The sequence below is a fragment of the Scomber scombrus genome, chromosome 2 (assembly GCF_963691925.1).
Source record: "Scomber scombrus chromosome 2, fScoSco1.1, whole genome shotgun sequence".
Taxonomy (NCBI): domain Eukaryota; kingdom Metazoa; phylum Chordata; class Actinopteri; order Scombriformes; family Scombridae; genus Scomber; species Scomber scombrus.
This window is the reverse complement of record NC_084971.1, coordinates 13727289-13745063: the sequence shown is the minus strand read 5'-3', so window position 1 is coordinate 13745063 and position 17775 is coordinate 13727289. Positions and strand designations below refer to the sequence as shown.

Sequence of the window (17775 nt, the reverse complement as noted above, 5' to 3'; positions counted from 1 at the left end):
AATCTGTGTACTTCTGGAAAAGTTTTAGCTTCTGTAGTAATCTGACTGAAGGGTCAAAAAGTCTTCGGTATTACTCAATTTGATTGTACTCCAGGGATCCAATTTTGTGGAGATTTCGCCCAAGCAGTCCCATATGGGAGGATTTCTGCTGTTTATGTTAGTTTGGCATTGAATAGCCTATGTCTTCCTTGTAGGTGGGAAAACAATAGAGGAGAGGAGTGAGTGACACTTTTAGGGTGTTGATTTTATATGCATTCTCTTCTCTACTTTGAAAATTCCTTAGTGAGTGAAAGTGAAATGTGGGACTTTGTGGCCCCTGAGAGCACCAGGCCTCTCTTAGAGAACATCTAAAGCAATGCACAAACAGAAATAAGCAGATTTCTACCACAGTGGCACTTCTATCAGTCCTGACAGGTGACTAAACAACAACTGTTCCTGCAGTTTTTCTTGTTCTTTATCCTGATGAACATATTGCTGCTGTACAGTTCTTAAGCTTGGAACTTGTTGCAGGCTTTCGATGAGTAATAGGTTCCCCTTCCTGGCACGTAGTAGAGCTATTAAAACTTCCCACCTACAGTAAAGCTACTGGGGAGAACAATTGAAGTATTTATTGCTTATTTAATGTCTATACACTATGTTGTTTTGTTTTGTTTTGAGGGAGTTTACTGGCACTGTGAGAGCATATGGAAAAGCTCTTAACCTACGCTATAGATGTTGCCTTTATACTGCTTTTTTTCCATAAGTGGCTCATGGGAAGAAAATATACACTATATGGAAAGTGTGACATTGATTGTAAGAGTGTGTTTAGATCTCTTTCTGCTCTTTTTTTCCTTCTCTTCCTGTCTGTAATGTAATGATCAGAGGTTGGTATTTCAAGGTGCAAAAGTCATTGAATATGTTTAAAGTAACCTTTCAGACTTCAGTTTAATCTCTAGTTTAGCTTTTGGAGATTAAATGTTTTGTTATTTTGTTGTTTTGTTGTTTTTTTCCTAGTGAGATATCAATTGAACTAAACTTAACTGTATATTAACTATGAGAGTAGTAAACTTGCAGACAGTTTGGTAGAGTTGCACCCATGTTTACAGTCCTTTACTGCAGTAAGTGGGTGGGTGATCTCCGGCCCTTTATTGCCAGCAGCTCATATCCTTGACAGTTTTATAGCATGACCAGTTCCCTACCAATCACCACTCTTTAGCAATGCTCAAAGGCCTTGTTCAGACTGCCAGCCCACATCAACTTTTTTGACATATCTAGATTGATTTGAGAAAGTCTGGACAGCAAAAAAAACATTTTTTCCAGATTGGACCCAAGCCACATTTGGAGGTAGTTTGAAATGCAATTCAAATAGGATTTCTACAGATGACCAGATTTTCAGGGTCTCTTGTGTCACTCACAATGCAACACACAGCAACCATGTCAAACCAGAGTGACGGGAGTGCGTCACAGTGGCTCAGCAGAAGAATGAGTGCAGCATAGAACATCGCATTGTACGCCAGCCTCTTCCATTACTGAGTTTGTCTGTGTGGATCGCCATTTCTCTTGCTTCCGTGTTGGAAAGCCACGTCACCAAAGTACATAGTTACCGACGCCTGTGTCTTCACTACAGCAGCCCATGCAGATAGGTTGATGATGCCCAGACACACAAATCCAATCTGACCACTTGCAAATAACAGTGCGGACAATCTGTCTTAAAGATCTGATTTGAGAAACAAATGTGATTTGCCTGCAGTCTGAACAAAGCCTTAAACACAAGCTTGACGTGGTCTGAAAGTTAAAGGCAACAGCCTGTTGCTCTGGAATATAAATGAAAGAAGAAGGCCCCTTAATTGATTAAACGATTGTATTTATTTATTTTTTGTTTAATTTTCAGCATTTATCTCACTGTTTTTGTTGAGATCTTTTAGAGTTGCTGCAGTGAAAAATGCAGTAAACCTTTGTGACATAATTCCAAAACCAGATGTTCAACTGCTTCCCACAAAATTTTGGACAGCAGACATTTGCTCCCAGTCAGATACATAAGTCAGGTTGGCTACTGACGTTGTTCGACAAATTTCAATGGCTCACAGCTGTTTTACCGGTTCATCCCAAAAGTGTTGGACAGGGTTGAAGTTGGGACTCTGTGAAGACCAGTCAAGTTCCTCCAAACCAACAAAAAAACATTTCTTTACTTGACCTCACTTTGTGTACGGGGACACACATGTTTAAACAGGAAAGGGCCTTCCCCAGACTGTTGCCACAAAGTTGTAAGCACACTGTTGAGAGCCTGACAATGCTCTTGTTCAGTGGTGGTCTACATTATGCAACACCCTGTCTATTGAATGAATGAGTGTTTGCATGAATCAATGGATTTATTGTGTGTGTACATGTGTGTGTGAGAGAGAGACATAAAGTATCAACAACCATCTAATTCAGCTTTATTTGTTTTCACAGGGGATTCGGAAAACAAGGATTCCAGTGCCAAGGTAAAACCAAACTCATTAACATTTTATGAGACCTGTGTGTTTTGGTGTGTGACATATACTGGTTGTAAATGCTGTAGTTTCTGCTTTAATGCTTTATTGTAGTATTTATCACATGAACATGCCACATTTAGCGTTGATCATTATTTTTGCCTTTCCTGTTCGCTGCTCTTCTGCTTTATTTTTTTTGTACAGCTGACACAAGGGAAGGATGTTTTATAGCCAGATAACTGATTTTTCTGTGAGCATATCTCTGCCTATTTATATTGACTGCAGTGTTATGAAGATAATCATGGATAAATATGGCAGACAGCATAGCAAATTCATGAATAATCTGACCACTGCAGGACATATTTAACACATCCAAATGATCAAAACCTTCATTTTCTTGTATCAACACATGATCCGTTTGCTATTTTGCACATTTTGCAAGCATGGAAATATTTGCTCACCCACAGTGAGGGTAATGTTACTGTGGCCAGAGCAAATCATATGGCTAGAAAGAAATCATCCTTGAATAACATGAATAACATTATTTTATTGTACAGCATAAGAGACAGAAAAGGACAAAGAAAGCACTTAGAGAAGGTAGATTTTTGCTGTTTGTTTCTGGAATCTGTAATCATGAATGAACACTCTTGATATCTGTGACGCTGCAAGCACTTCCTTTGAGCTTGTTGCATAGCACTTAATTAGATTTAAAATGTAAATGATCACAGTAATATTTGAAGCTTAACATGGCATTAATAAAGCGACTTCTCACAAGTGAAGCTTTCATTTAGGAAAAGCAAGCCTGTTGGTGGAGAGTGGATCGGCAAAAAGGGACTAATAGAAGCGTTCTGGCTATTAACTGTGACAGGAGAGACTAGTTTAGAGAAGAAGTGACACAGGAAGTGAAATAGAGGAGGAGAGGGAGGGATAGAGAAGAGGTATGAAGTCGCTGCTCACGTCAGCCCCCAAATCACTAACACCACTGAAGGTGGATTTCCTATTCACCTGCCAATTTAAGCTTCAGTATGCATCAACTCTCTGAATTCTTCGTCTAATGTGGAAAGCTTTGGGCTTGCCAAGGTCTGACTCTGGCTGCCAATGGCCAGGTAACAGTGCAGAACGCAGATATAGATTCTTACGTGTCGTTGTAGCACTGGTAGTTGATCAAAAGCCAGTCTTCAGTGTCGCCTTCATTGATATCTGTTTTTTGTTCCTCTAAATAATAATTGAAATCAATGGTTGAACGTAATCCTAATTAGTTAAAAACTTAACTAAATTGACACAGAAAACACACAATGATATAATACACAGAAAATATAACGTGCATAGAACATTGTAATTTAAAAGTGCATTGCAGGCTTTTCTCATTATGTGCGCAGAGCAAGAGGCAAGTTTCTGATTTACATTCTAGAGACACTGAATTAAAATCAGTACTCACACATTACTTTAAAAATTTCCATCACAGGCATTTGCATTTTTACAAAGTGTAATTTCTGCTGCAATTTCTGAAAATGATAGTTGCATTGTTATTGTTAATTTGTTGTTTGTGTCCAGTGGTGGAAAGTACATTGCTAAGGACATATACTCAAGTACTGTTCTTACATACAATTTTGAGATACATTTACTTTACTTGAGTATTTCCATTTGATGCTACTTTAAACTTCCACTCCACTACATTTCAGAGGCAAATATTGTAATTTCTACTCCGCTACATTTATTTGACAGCTTTGATGTCTATGAGTTGTTAACAGCTCCACCAAATAGTGAGTTTTCCTTGAAACATATCACACGGTTTCATTTCAATTCATGTTCAAATGATAGTTGCTAATAAGTAGGATTTTACTTGTGATGGAGTATTTTGACACTTCTGTGTTGGTGCTTTCACCTAAATAAAGGATCTGAGTACTTCAGTCACTGTTTATGTCATCTGAGGCTGGTGTGCTAAAAGCGTGGAAGGTGTCCCCACAGTAAAATCTAGATGTCGTGAATGACCTGGTGAGAGACGCTCTCGGTGGATTTCTTTTCCTGGAACTGTTGAGTAGAACAAAACGCAGTGTCTCTCTGTTGGAGACTTAAAGATAAACACACTACCACTGCAAGGCGTTTGATCTCAATGATTCAGAGCTTTACTCTTGAGAGTGTCAGAGACAGTGAGGCATACTGAGGTCTTAACTGAATCACTAGACATCATACTAATAAATTCAGATACTTCATAGTGTTTGATGTGTCTGTAAAGGTTTGTATCTGGGAAATGTTCACCTATAGGAGCATTTATACATGTTCCCATGTCTACATGTTCCAATTGAGTATGACTGCCAACAATTACCCAACACCCACTCTTCTCTGTGATCTCTTCTCACAGAGGTGAGATGCAGCCTGCTCTCAGCCTTCTAGTATTTGCTTGTACTTGGATGAAATTGTGCTCAGTAGTGAGTCAGTCCAAGGTGTTGGAGCGTTGACAGCCTAACGTGTTTTTGCAAAACCTGACATTATCGTCAGCACGTCCTCCAACCCCCTCCTCTGCTTTCATGGCAAGTTGTAATTTTTCATCCTGGCTCATTGTTACCATCTCAGCTTTTCATACGGGAGATAAAGCGAATGATTAGAAGGACGTCAGAGACAGCAGTAGGGCATAAGAGAGGTCTCAGACACAAATGGTTCTCTGGAACGTTTCTCTGTCGTCGCAGTGGAGACGTAATGTGCTTCAAGTTGTATGCTCAGACAGAAGGGGATTGAAAAACTGACCACTTCCTCTATCATAAATCCCTGCCTGGATGTGTTAAATAAATAATGTCTGTCATATCAAGATGAATGCGATTGGTTACGCTGTAGCTATTCAAAGTGAGAAAGGTCCCCACTTTGTGCTTTCTGTTCAGCCGTCAATTATTAAACTTGAGCTCTTATAAAATCAGGGTCAAGTCCTCCAGGAGAGACAGCTAGCCTCTCAGTCACTACTCAAAAATGACAAAGTGATAAACTGGAGAGTGGCATTTCTGTAACAAGAGTGACATTTAATTTTCTGCTCTGCAAGTATCCCTTTTCTAAGAATAGGGTGGACTCCACAGTATTACATCACAAGTGTAGCTATGGTGTTCAATTTAGAAAATTTTAATTCAGAACTGACAATCATGTCAAAGCTCAATAAATGTAAATGCTGGCTGGTTTTTGAACATATTTTGGGATTCAATATATAAACAAAGTACGTTACAGTATTGTCAGCTGTTGTAAGACTTTTAATAATCAGTGTCTCTGAACTAAACAGCACTGCATTTATAATCTCAAGCTGATGAATTATTGATTCATCTGCAACTCTTTTGGTAAATGATCATTTTAGGTATTCTTAATTAAAAAGGCTACATTTCATAGGTTTATCTTCTCAGATATAAATATTTTCTAGCTTCCTTTGTCATCTGTAAGAGTAAAACCTGTCTTAAAGCTTTGAACTTGTCTTTGGACAACAACCAGCAATCTGTCAACCACAACTTTTACTGTATTCAAACATTAATCATTCAGTCCAATAATGGAAATAACTTAGTAGCAGCCTTGATAATGTTACTGTATGCTAGAGAATAGAGATATTAATGCTCTGTACTGTATAATGTGAGCATTGTCCATTAAGCAACATATTAAAATATTTAGTTTATTGTGTTTAACATTACCGTTAGTTGGCTCAGGTGAAAACCCCCCAAAACAAATCACTCTCAATATGACACTTGCAATGAAATGCTAGAATAAAGTTAATGTTGTGGAAACAAACGAGCCTGTCAGTAACTATCTTTGTAGATGGTATCTGCATTGTGAGCGATGTGTCTGTCCACTCCTGGCTGCTTTTCCTGTGGAGTCTTATTTCAAGGCTTTGGCCTGCTGCCATTGTAGAGCAGGGAATCTCAAATCACCATTTAGTTGACATTGTAATACAGCCAGGCAATTTGTACCTGTGTCACTCAGCAGATTTACCTTCCCGACCTTGTTAAGATCACATTGTGTTTGGAAAATTTGGAGGCCTGGGTTGAGGCTTAAGGTTTCTCATTTGTTTTTCATCTCTTGATGTTCTGATTCAAGGATTAGGCCTGTAATTTAGTTTTCTGACCTTTTCATTCAGCTAAACATATTCACAGCGAGCAACAGTCTTGTGTCAGCCAGTGAGCAGTCCTCCTCAAGTGTTCGGGGTCAAGAGTCTCCTTCAAAGGCACCTGTGTAGACAGTTAATGAAGTGAGTGACAGTGTAATATTCATTCTTTACTCATTGTTTCTTCATGTCCGTCCAGGATTTCTGCCAAAAAATGGCTTTCCTAACAAGATGTAGTGTTTGGATCAGCAGGGGAAAACTCAGAGTTGGAATAAATAAGAAAAGGTTTATTGACTGGGCTCTCAGGGAGTAAATATGGATAAAGGTGAAGATGTCAGCAGACAAAGGCAGAGTGAAGCTGGTGGCTGGCAAAACACGGCGGAGCAGGTAAGAAGAGGGATGTGAGTATCACTGGATCAAGCAAGTTTGGAAGCTAGTAGACGGGTCAACAGGTTGACTTGTCAGCAGGCAGAGAGATGAGCAGGAATATAGGCAGGCATGCAATGATATTGTGGCATAGGGATACAAGATTAGTTCAGTGAACAAAACAAGACAAGAAACTAAGCTTTGAATACACAATTCAAAGTGGCCTGGGATGTGAGACAGGGGAGCACAGGAGACGCAGGAGAAAAGGAGACACCAGAAACATAAAGGATACACTGGAAGTACAGCCATAACTGGGACATGTAGATGGTATCAAGAGGCAATTGTGTCCTGCCAAGCTGAAACATGAAACCATTAGTAGAGCATACAGGCCAACAGTATTGATCTTCTTTCAGATTTTTATTAACAACAAGCTATTTAGGCCCTGAAACTCTACTAATGCTTACTCTTGTCTCAATTGACAGATGTGAAGCAGGAACTTGTTACTTAGACCCTGAAACTTTTTGATCACAAATTGATGGTAAAATAAAATGAATAAATGAATTCCAAATCAATGAAAAAGTAGTCCCAAAAACTACTGCTTTAAAGCTGACTATAATTTCAGAGTATCTGAAGTAAGTTCCCATATTTCACCGAAGACTAGAAGGGTAAGTAGATGTGAGAAGAGTAAGCAATTAAAGGCAGGAAATGAAATGAAAACTAACAAAATATTTGAAATGGCCTTTATTGTTCATCTTGGTATTCAAGTATAAATGGTATTTCTGTTCCATACACAATAGTGACTGGAGTCTATTATTTCTGCTCCCTATGCTGCTTGTAACACAAATGGTTTCTGCAGTGTTGACACAGGTGATGGATTGGCGCTCACTCAGTAGTTTCTTCATGAGGACCTCAGAGTTCCTCTGTGAATTAGACATTTATTGGCAGACCGTCAACAACTGAATTTCACCCGAGGCTTTCCAATATACTCTATTTTTTTCAATTTTAGTTATATAACGCTGAATCACAACAGAAGGTATCTTAGGGCACTTTGCACATAGAGCAGGTTTAGGCTGTACTTTTTATTTTCAAGAGAACCAACATTCCCCTCATGAGCAAGCACTTGGCGACAGCGGCAATGAAAAACTCCACTTTCACAGGAAGAAGCCTCAAGCGGAACTGGGCTCTAGGTGGGTGGACATCTGCCTTGACTGGTTGGGTTGAGAGAGAAAGAAGGAGGGGAGAGAGAGACACAGAGAAGCAACAATAATAACAATAGAATGACTGATATTAATACTAGCAGGTGTGGACGTCAGGCAGGACCATGGCACCAAGGGGTCCACAACCACGACCCAAGGAAGCTTGTGATCTATCCTTTGATGCACGAGATGTGAAGCTAATGCGTTTTGCTATTTTGGAGGAACCTGACCTGATGCATTAATGATCTGTTTTAGCCTGACAGCTAAATGCATTGCTACCAAACCTCCTATAGAAGCGAAACTGTCACAAAAGATAAACCAACCAAGCCTCTTTGCTTCTCTGGTGGTTAGTGGTCCTGTTTGAAGTGGTAGATTGAACTTTGATAGTGTCAGACAAATAAAGATGACTTCAAATATTTTCATTTGCCACCTCCCATTGCTACTCGATGGCTTTGTTAACTTTGAGCAGTTTATTGTTTGGACAGCCCTCAGAATATCCTTGTGCACATCCGGCACAGTGTCATCCCAATAAGGCCTGTGTTGACAGCCTGTGGAAATGTAAACACCCTGAGTGTCCATAACCCCTGGCCATGCTGGCTGGCACACGCATTCTACTTTTACTGCCTATTTTTCTTTTATTTTTCCATGTTCAATGTACTCAAACAGCACATGCTTCATAATCTGTTTTTTCTGCTCCATTTGTATGCAACATCTTAAAGATGTATTACAGCTTGGCTACATATATTTCAGTCGTGTTACTCAGTTGTCCGATTCTGCACATCAGACGGAATTCATTTTCATTTTACTCAATAGTGCTGTGTACACAGATTGTTTAACAGCCTGCATTTGCATTTGCTTGCATTGCTATATGCGTGTAGCTACAGTACAGCTAGCTAAAGTGTGCTCTTATTGCTGCCAAAACACGGGTGACAATCAGCAATGTGCCTCAACGCACCCTGTGTGGATATTGTGTTACAAGTATAGCTGCACAATATTCGAAGAAATGGACATTGCGATATCTTTTTTCCCCTGTGATATATAGTGCAATATGAAAAATACAGGAAGTGTCACCAGATACATATTCATGTACAAATATGCAATTAATAATCACAATTTTCATCATTTGGATACTTCCTCCAATCCATCCTCTACTAACAAAACAAAACCTACTTCTACCACACTTGGTTCAGCCCTCTGCCACCCCTCCAGAAATCAGTTTGGACCGCTCCAATTTTGGTTTCACGTATGCAACATTGACACTGGAGAGAAAACAGGTAGAGAGGTATTTGGGAAAACAATTTTGTAAAATAAACTTTACAGATGGACTTGTGTTAAACAGTTGTGTTATTTACATGTAATCTCCCATTTATAATGATGTTCAAATGTATTCTTAATCTACATGGTGGAGGATATAAACTGGCCCCCTGGCACAGCTGCGGATGGTAAAACTCTAAAAGAAAGCAACAAACAGATTTATCTATATGCCCACAAGTTGGAATTACAGATGGATGTGAACACTGCAAGTTTTCTTTTTTTTTTTTTTACATAAGGGCTCAGACCAGCCCTATGACAGTAACTTTCTAATCTTTAATCTGATAATAGGAACACGCGCATAAAAAAGCTGCCTTGTGTAACAAAACGCCTGCCTCCAGCATCCTGAAAACATTATCTGTGACAGTAGTCGTGTTACATGCATGTTTACAGAAAGGTGTCTCTCTGCGTCCACAGTGATCAGTTCACTATGTGTTCTGGTGAAGGGGTTCAATTGATCAGCTCATCAAACGACCAAAACAGGCAGTGCTCATTTTCAGGTTGTGGTTGGCGACTAGTGGGGCCTGCTTTGGACAGGCTTTTCTTGTAGATAAGTCATGGAAAATGAGAACCTTATGAGTTTTCCTTTTGTATCAAGGAGCAAAACAGTTTGTGTGTTTGAGTTCATTTGCCTTATTTTATGATGTTGATGCAAATTTTATATCGTGCAGGCCTCATTAGAAGCCTGGTTAGGATGCTCAAGCTTCAGTACCAGTGCAGTGTTGATGATCGTAGAGACACAGACAACCATCTAACTTATCCAACTGTTGGCCTGTATGCATTATATACTGTATTGCAGGATTCAAAATGTTGGCTAATGACTGCAGATTGTCCAACACTCTCATGAAAATATAATAACAATCAGGCAGCACTGAAGGCACCGCAGCTCCATTTCTCTTGTGTGGCAGTGATACATTGGTTCCTACTTTTATTTCTCCAGGGGTTTTCGTTGCGTGTAATAAACAGGAGTGAGTTTATTACAATTTCAACATAAATTCTCCTGAAATAAACAATGCTGATGTGAGTAATACTTGTACTGTGAAATTACTGGAAAACTGTGTATCTCTACAGTGTAATAATGAACGAGTCATTATCAATTATGTTTTCAGTAGACCGCATTACATATCACACAAGCAAAACCTCAGTAGTGTCCTCAGTTTCTTCTATCAAACTGAGTGCAATTGCATTCATTTAGTGGTGTAGTATTTGTGAGCAGAAAGCTATCAAGCGTTTAAAACCCTCAGTGCCCTTTCAGATTCTTGGCATGCTACAAAAGTCATTTTAATGTCAAAATGAACATGCTCAGCAGATGTTTTCATTTGCCAATTCATGCAAATGTATTTTTATTTTGTGTGCTTGCTCATTTATTTCCCCACAGAAATATGGGGAAACTTCAAACTTCAAAGAAAAAGGGCAGAGCCTTGGATTGTAATAAGCCCTCAGCCTCAGTGAGGGATATAAATCCACAGACAGTCCTGCTACATATGTTGCATGCCTCTGTGCCTTTGTTTCTGTTATTTTTTCTCTGTTGTAAAGCAGTGGTGTAGACTTGAAACTAAAAAACAGATTCATTGCTAACAGTTTTTATGCTAACAGCTGAGTTCTGTTCGTGTTAAGTATACTTAAAGGTTTTTTTTTCTCTTGCCCCGCCTTTCATGTCTGTCTCTACACTTATTTGCTTGTTTCTGGCATTTGCTGGGCTCAGAGCCAGAAAACTGCCCTGTTTCCTCTGCCCTGGATGGCTGGCTATGGGGTTGCTCCTGTGACCACTTTCTTTCTCTCTCTCCACACTCTCACATACTCAATCCCTTCATTGCAAGCTAGTTAAACTGAAGAAATAAGCCATGTTATGTTTTTTTTTTTTCCCGCTGGGGTTTCCTCTCTTCTAGTAACATTGCTTTCTGGGTTAAGATGTTCCAACTGCTTGATGCTTGAAACTTTTTTGGACATGACATCAATATGCAGTATTTGGAGATGGTTTGAATGGAGCAGAGCAGAGAAGAGCCATCGTGGCATCTGTGTGTGTGTGTGTGTGTGTGTGATTGTGTGTGTGTGTGTGTGTGTGTGAGAGAGAGAGAAAGAGAGAGAGAGTGTGTGTATGTTTATGAGACAGAGAAGGAAGGGGGCAGAGGGTCATATAGGCTATATTTAGAGTTGCTCCTTGGTCCCCTTAAGAGATACACTGCTATGCATAGCGGCTGTTCTGTTTATAGGAGGGCACTTGCTCTGTCTTTTTAGATGGCCTCTGTGTGATTACATAAGGCCTTTGTCTTGGGACACACGTGTTAGTCAAGTTCTGCAGATGCTACCAATTTAGTGACATCTTTGTTCAAGTCACACTCATTGTGGTCACTTTTTCATTTTTCCAACTTCTTTATTATTTTCCTCAAACAACCACTCATACAGAAACTACTTGGATGATACAGCAGTTAGGTTACAGCCTGACATTTTGAAACTTTTGCAACTTTTATGCTGTTGTTTTGAATTTAAGCTAAAGCCATGTCAAATACCAATTTTTCTGCAATATTTAAAAGATATGTTCCATTATTTCTCTTTGTTACAGATATTTGAACACAGCATATACTGTATGGACTCTACTACCCTGCTCATAGCCACTAGCGACTGTTTTGTTTAAGCCATGTATTTGTCTTCTACATATAGTAAAAGAGGCTCAGTCTCTGATCCAGTTCAGTCAGTTAAAAAGAAAGAAAAAGGTGGGGGGTGTGGGACAGTAAGCTGATACAGTAACAATGCAGAAACAAGTGAAAGACAATGCGTTGCCTGTGAGCAAAGTATGCATGCAAAACATGCAATTAACAATTAATGCAAAATATGTCGTGACTTTTCTTTCTAATCTCTAATTTCACATCATTTGATGAATTTCAGAACTTAGAGTTACCTTGAATAAATGTACGTATTGATCAAAGCCATGTAAAATCAACCAACAATATCACTGTACTAAGTATGGTGCAGTCTTTTCCCTCATTACAATTTAACAAACCTGTCACGCTTATTGAGAGAGGCTTGTGCATTTTAAAAACTGAATTCATTGCTACTATGATTGACACCTTTACATTGTACACTATGATCAGGACCATGCCCTGCAACACTCCCCGGTGCCTGTAAAGGGACACAGGGAGAGCTATAGACTTTCTGAAAGTGACCATAATAACTAGTGCTGCTCCAGTGAATCACCAGCAGTAAAACCGCATAGTCATAAAGTCTTTCCAGCTGTAAAAGGCACACCACCAGATTCATTTTCATCATAGTAAGAAGCTAAAAATTATTGACTTGTAAGACAAAAATTAAGAGCAACATAAACACTAGAAGCTGCAATAGCTTTTGAAAACCTTGTTAACTAGATGCAGTTCAATTTCAGAGATAGCAGCAACCTGTTGGACAAACAAGAGGTGCAGGCAGCAGCGTTAGCTTATGGCTTATATATAAATATGAAATGATCTTAGGAAGAGGTCTGCACCTTTGTGCGTTGGTAAAAAAGCTTAATAAGTCCATGCAAAACAAGAGTTTTGTTGGATATACAAGGCCAAATGTAGAAAATGTTGATTATCCGTCCTTGTTCAGACTTTGTTGAGTTGAGACTAAATTACTGCCTTCCATTTTTTTGTTTTTTTGAGCTGCCACTACTGACATCAATAAAAATAGAGATAATTACAGTTATTGTTATATCACACCTCACTGGTTGCTATAGTCTTGGGAACGCTGTGTTCTGTGAATTCCCAGTGCTACTGAATGAAACTCTATTAATGTAAATCTGCGTCAGTGGATTATGGGCTCTGATTTGCACAAGTGTGTGATTGTGTGTATTGCTTTCAGTCAACCTCAATGTCTTCTGTAATGCTTTGATACAGATTGATATCAGCTTTCCAAATTTGGTGTGTTTTGATCAAACTGAACAGACAGATTCAATGCTCAAATTTGATTGCAAATCAATTAGAAAAGCTAATAATAATAATAATAATTAAAAAAACCTTTAAGCTACAGTTAGAAAAAGCATCTATAATTACTCCAGAGAGAATTAGATGAGCTGGCTATCAACTGACCAGAAACTGCGTTGCCAAAGTAAACTGTATGACCAGTTTGGATTTCCCTGAAAGCCTCCCGCCTCTCTTCCTGTTTCTCGATAATCAATTCAGACCAGCTGCATTAAGATTAAGTAATCCATCATGGCGGTCTGCATTATTTATCACCTGAATTTCCATTATGCATTTGGGGGGAAATGCCATGTTGTGTTCAAAGTGTGCCTCATAGCACTAATGTATTGTGGTACTGTATAAGGTGTAATGCTGCTGTTTATCATATTTGTCAGCCAAAAGGGACTATGTTGGCATATGTAAACCCTGGTGCTTGAGCAGAATGAACGTTCATTGTGAATATGCCATTCAAATGCATGTGACAAAATGCTGGTGTCAATGTTTTAAATGGGGTTGTGGTATTTGTTGCTCACATGCCGCAGTGTTTCTCTCTGCTTGTGAAAATGTATTAGATTACTTTCTGGGCTTCTATGGAGACCTGGACGACATGTTGATGCAAATCTGCTTGACTCCTGCATGGAGGGAAATACATCCTCTGACACTTCCATGCAATGAGATAATAGAGCCCCATTCAGTTCCTGATTCCATGCTGTCATCATGTAGCCCAGATCTGTTTCACAGTTTGATAAGGGGATTTGAGTGCAGGAAGGGGACTGACTAAGCAGTCCCAGGTGGGATGACGTCCATGTTCCTGCTGTCATGCCATGTCAGAATTTGTATTGTCAGAGTTTTGTGTCAGTGTCGTATTGGAAAACTGAAACAGCAAATCATCACAGGTCTGTGTACAGAGCCAACAACAAATCTGAGCTTCTGCATCTGTGATCTTGCATTGTTGCTCAAATTTTACTGTACTGTCCTTATACACCCCTTATACCGTTCATCACAGTGTACTGTTGATCAGGTTGGAAACTTGGGCAGGACTCAATGGAACAGTCCTACAATGGTCCAGGTCCTACTTAGAAGAATGGTGTTATTTTGTGACCATTGGAAGTTATGAAACCGATTGAGTGGCTATGACATGTGGAATCCCTCAGGGGTCAGTTCTTGGACCCCTTCTATTATGCCTATATATGCTGCCTCTGGGTCAAATTCTGCAGAACTCTAATGTTGACCACCATAGTTATCCAGATGACACGTAGACATAGCTAGCACTGTCCCCAGATGACTAATTATTAATTATGACTAATTATGACTTAATTGTATGTTTTCTATGTAATGCACATTGAGTTGCCCTTGTGCATGAAATTCGCTATATAAATAAAGCTGCTTTGCCTTGCCTTGCTTTGCCTTCATTCCTACTTACATTTGACTGCCTTGGAATGATTGTTTATTTTAAAATTGAAGACTGTAGTGCTAATATATATGTTAATATAGAGGGTCGATACTGTTTAACACAAAATATGCAATCCAGCTTATTTTTGGCATGCAGTATTCTTTGTATTATTTTTCTTCATGTGCGATCGACCACTATTGGATGGGAAACTTTCTCTAAAGACGACTGAAACAGCAGTCTCAAAATATTCTATTCTAGCTTCTGCACATTCTTACAACAGCATTAACATTGCTATAGTGTCAGTGTTTCCCTCATGACATTCTGCAGCGGCAGTGAATCACTACAGAATTATGTGTGCAGCTGCTAAATTTTCACATGATCATTAATATTAATGGACCAGAATCCTCTTTCCTCTTTCTTCAAAGGACATCGAAGTGAAAGCTACTGATAGAATAGAGTAGATGCTTTGAGGAATAGGGCAGTGCGTAATGTGTCTGTGTGTGGTTGAGAAAGTGTGAGAGAACGAGTGGCAGAAATAAAGGTGAATGAGAGTGGAACAGAGGAAAAGGTTAACAGTAAGAAGGCAGTCTTGCAGTATAGTACAGGCTGCAGTGTGACAGTTAATACATGTTGCAGCTTCTCAAGACCAAGAAAAGTCTCTTCTGTTGTTTCCCCAACTGCTGGAAAAGGGAAGGAGGTTAGGACTTTAGTCAGCAACAATGGGTTAGCCTGACCTGACTAGTCTCTCTTAAGGTGGACTGACCTTTAAGACTGACCAGCTATTCTCATTTTACTGTCAGTCTCTGAATAGAACGAAGAAATGTATGGTTGCTGAGTCTCTCCCAAATCTTGCGCAGTACCACCCCTCCCGTCCCACTGCCGCAGCCGCAGCGTTGATTTAAAGGACCAGTGCGTAGAATTTAGTGACATCTAGATGAAGTTACAGATTTCAACCAACTGCATACCCCTCAATTTCACCTTCCAACAGCATAGGGGAACATATGGTGGTCACAAAATCAAAAGGCGCTCTCCAGGGCCAGTGTTTGGTTTGTCCATTCTGGGCCACTATAGAAACATGAAAGTGCAACATGGTGGGCTCCATGAAAAGGACCCGCTGTCTATGCAGATATAAAGGGCTCGTTCTAAGGTTACAAAAACACAACGATTATTACCTTCAGCTGATTGTAAACTGTTTAAAACATATGAATATTATATTTCATTTCTGCCATGTCCGTTCTGCTAGATGCCACTAAATTCTGCACACTGCATCTTTAACTCAGAAAAAAAACAAACCATCTTACATAACTTATTTTGTGTGAGACTAAAGTGAGTGTGAAGGTCAACACTAAACAAGCCCTATTTTTCAACGCTTGGCCTTGTACAGAAACAAAAAATATTTTATGTGTTATGAGTGTGTGCGTGCCCGTATTAATGCATGTTGAAGACATTTGTATGGACAGTGTGCCCATGTAGAGTCAGATGAAGGAGAGGACCCTGCCAGCAGCTTTGTGTCATGATGTCTGCTCTGTGTTTGCTCGCGGACCTTAAGCTCCAGCAGGAGGAAGCGTTTGGCAGCTCGGTCATAATGGGCTCTGGTTGAGAGCGTGCAGACACAGCATGGTGAGCCAAAGTGGACTAGACGATCAGCTACATCGTATTCCCCCTTTTGGCTTGTCAAGAATGGTTATAGTTAATATTTATTGTGGCTAGCTAGTTTTACAGGGCCTGAAATTTGACAGGGCCAGCATATCTATCAAGGGAAATTATTTCCAGTTTTTTATTCCAGCACAGTAGCGTCTTTCATGATAGACAACCACAGAATAATGAGACTATTTGACATTATTAAGACATACGTGGTTAATTTCTCAAGACTGATCTCTACGTCTTCCTCGAAATGTAAACTTCATCTAATTATCCAATAAATGAACATTTTCTCTGAAGTTGATTTACTGTGGAGTTGGAAAAATATGAATTATTTTTTAAACAAAAACGCTGTAAAAAAAAAAAAAAAAGCTATTCAAATTAGGCTTGGACTCTTCTCTGAAAAAAAGTACTTAATGTCGTTCCCTCCAACAGAAAAAAAAACATTGAATTACAATTTAGCAACAATTTTATAGCAATAATCAATGAGGAAATCCATCATAAAGGAGAGTGAGATACTGTTTCTGCACTGACAGCACTTTGTCCTTTAAAACATAACGCAATGCAACCACACACAATTTTGCATTTCCAGTACGGGGCCTGACTCTGCTGCCATTATTATCATTATATTGCACTTTCTACTTACACGTGGATCCAACAGCCTTCCTGAGTTGTTGAAATGCTTTCGGGAAAGTGTAGGACTAACTGAATTTGGAGGAGATGAGGCATGCTGAGGGCAACTGGTACCAAATGGAACTATTTTGGAGCATATTAAGATTAATGTAAATTCATAGCTGGTGCTGATACTGTGTCAACACTGGATGTACTTAAGTGTAACCAGTATAAATCCACTGTCAGCTCACATTATCCCTGTAGATACACAGTGTTCTTTCAGGATGACATAATTTGTTGAAGTTAGGTTAGTTTGACCTGCTAAACTGATCTCTGATGGCAGTCATAATGGTTTTTAAAATCATCCATTTTGATGATTAAAACCATGTCTATGGTTTCAATGTTAAATCTACTTTGGGATGGTTGATGATAATGTTTTGTGGGGTAGAATGGTATCATAGGTGCCCTAATGGGTGCTTAACAGTAGCTTTTACTTGAATGAAACACTCATTCAGCCTTTGTGAATGGGACCACCTGTTGTTCTGTAATTTGCTTGTAGGAAGTGTGCCCTCTTACTGGGATTAACTTTTTGGGCTGGATGTGAGCAGCAGGGAACAATCCTTCCCTGCACTTCTGAATGCTGTAACATTGACAAGTCACAAATCCCACATCTGTCTGCATGCAAAGTAGGCCTTGGGGATGACAGCAGTGTCCCTAAGCTGGATTGTCTGCCTTGCCATTTAACACAGACCTCATGTTGGCCTCAGTTAAATAAAACCCTCACTTTTAGCTTGCGTCTTTACAT

The 17775-nt window shown here is 39.4% G+C and overlaps 1 protein-coding gene across 1 annotated transcript in view; it reads left to right on the top strand.

Annotated features, from left to right (window-relative positions):
* LOC133989128 (protein kinase C alpha type-like) overlaps positions 1 to 17775 on the top strand; it is a 156665-nt gene that overhangs the window by 3420 nt on the left and 135470 nt on the right. The window contains exon 3 of the mRNA XM_062428119.1: positions 2431 to 2462. Within this exon, the coding sequence (XP_062284103.1) occupies positions 2431 to 2462 (32 nt within the window). The remainder of the gene's footprint in view (positions 1 to 2430; positions 2463 to 17775) is intronic.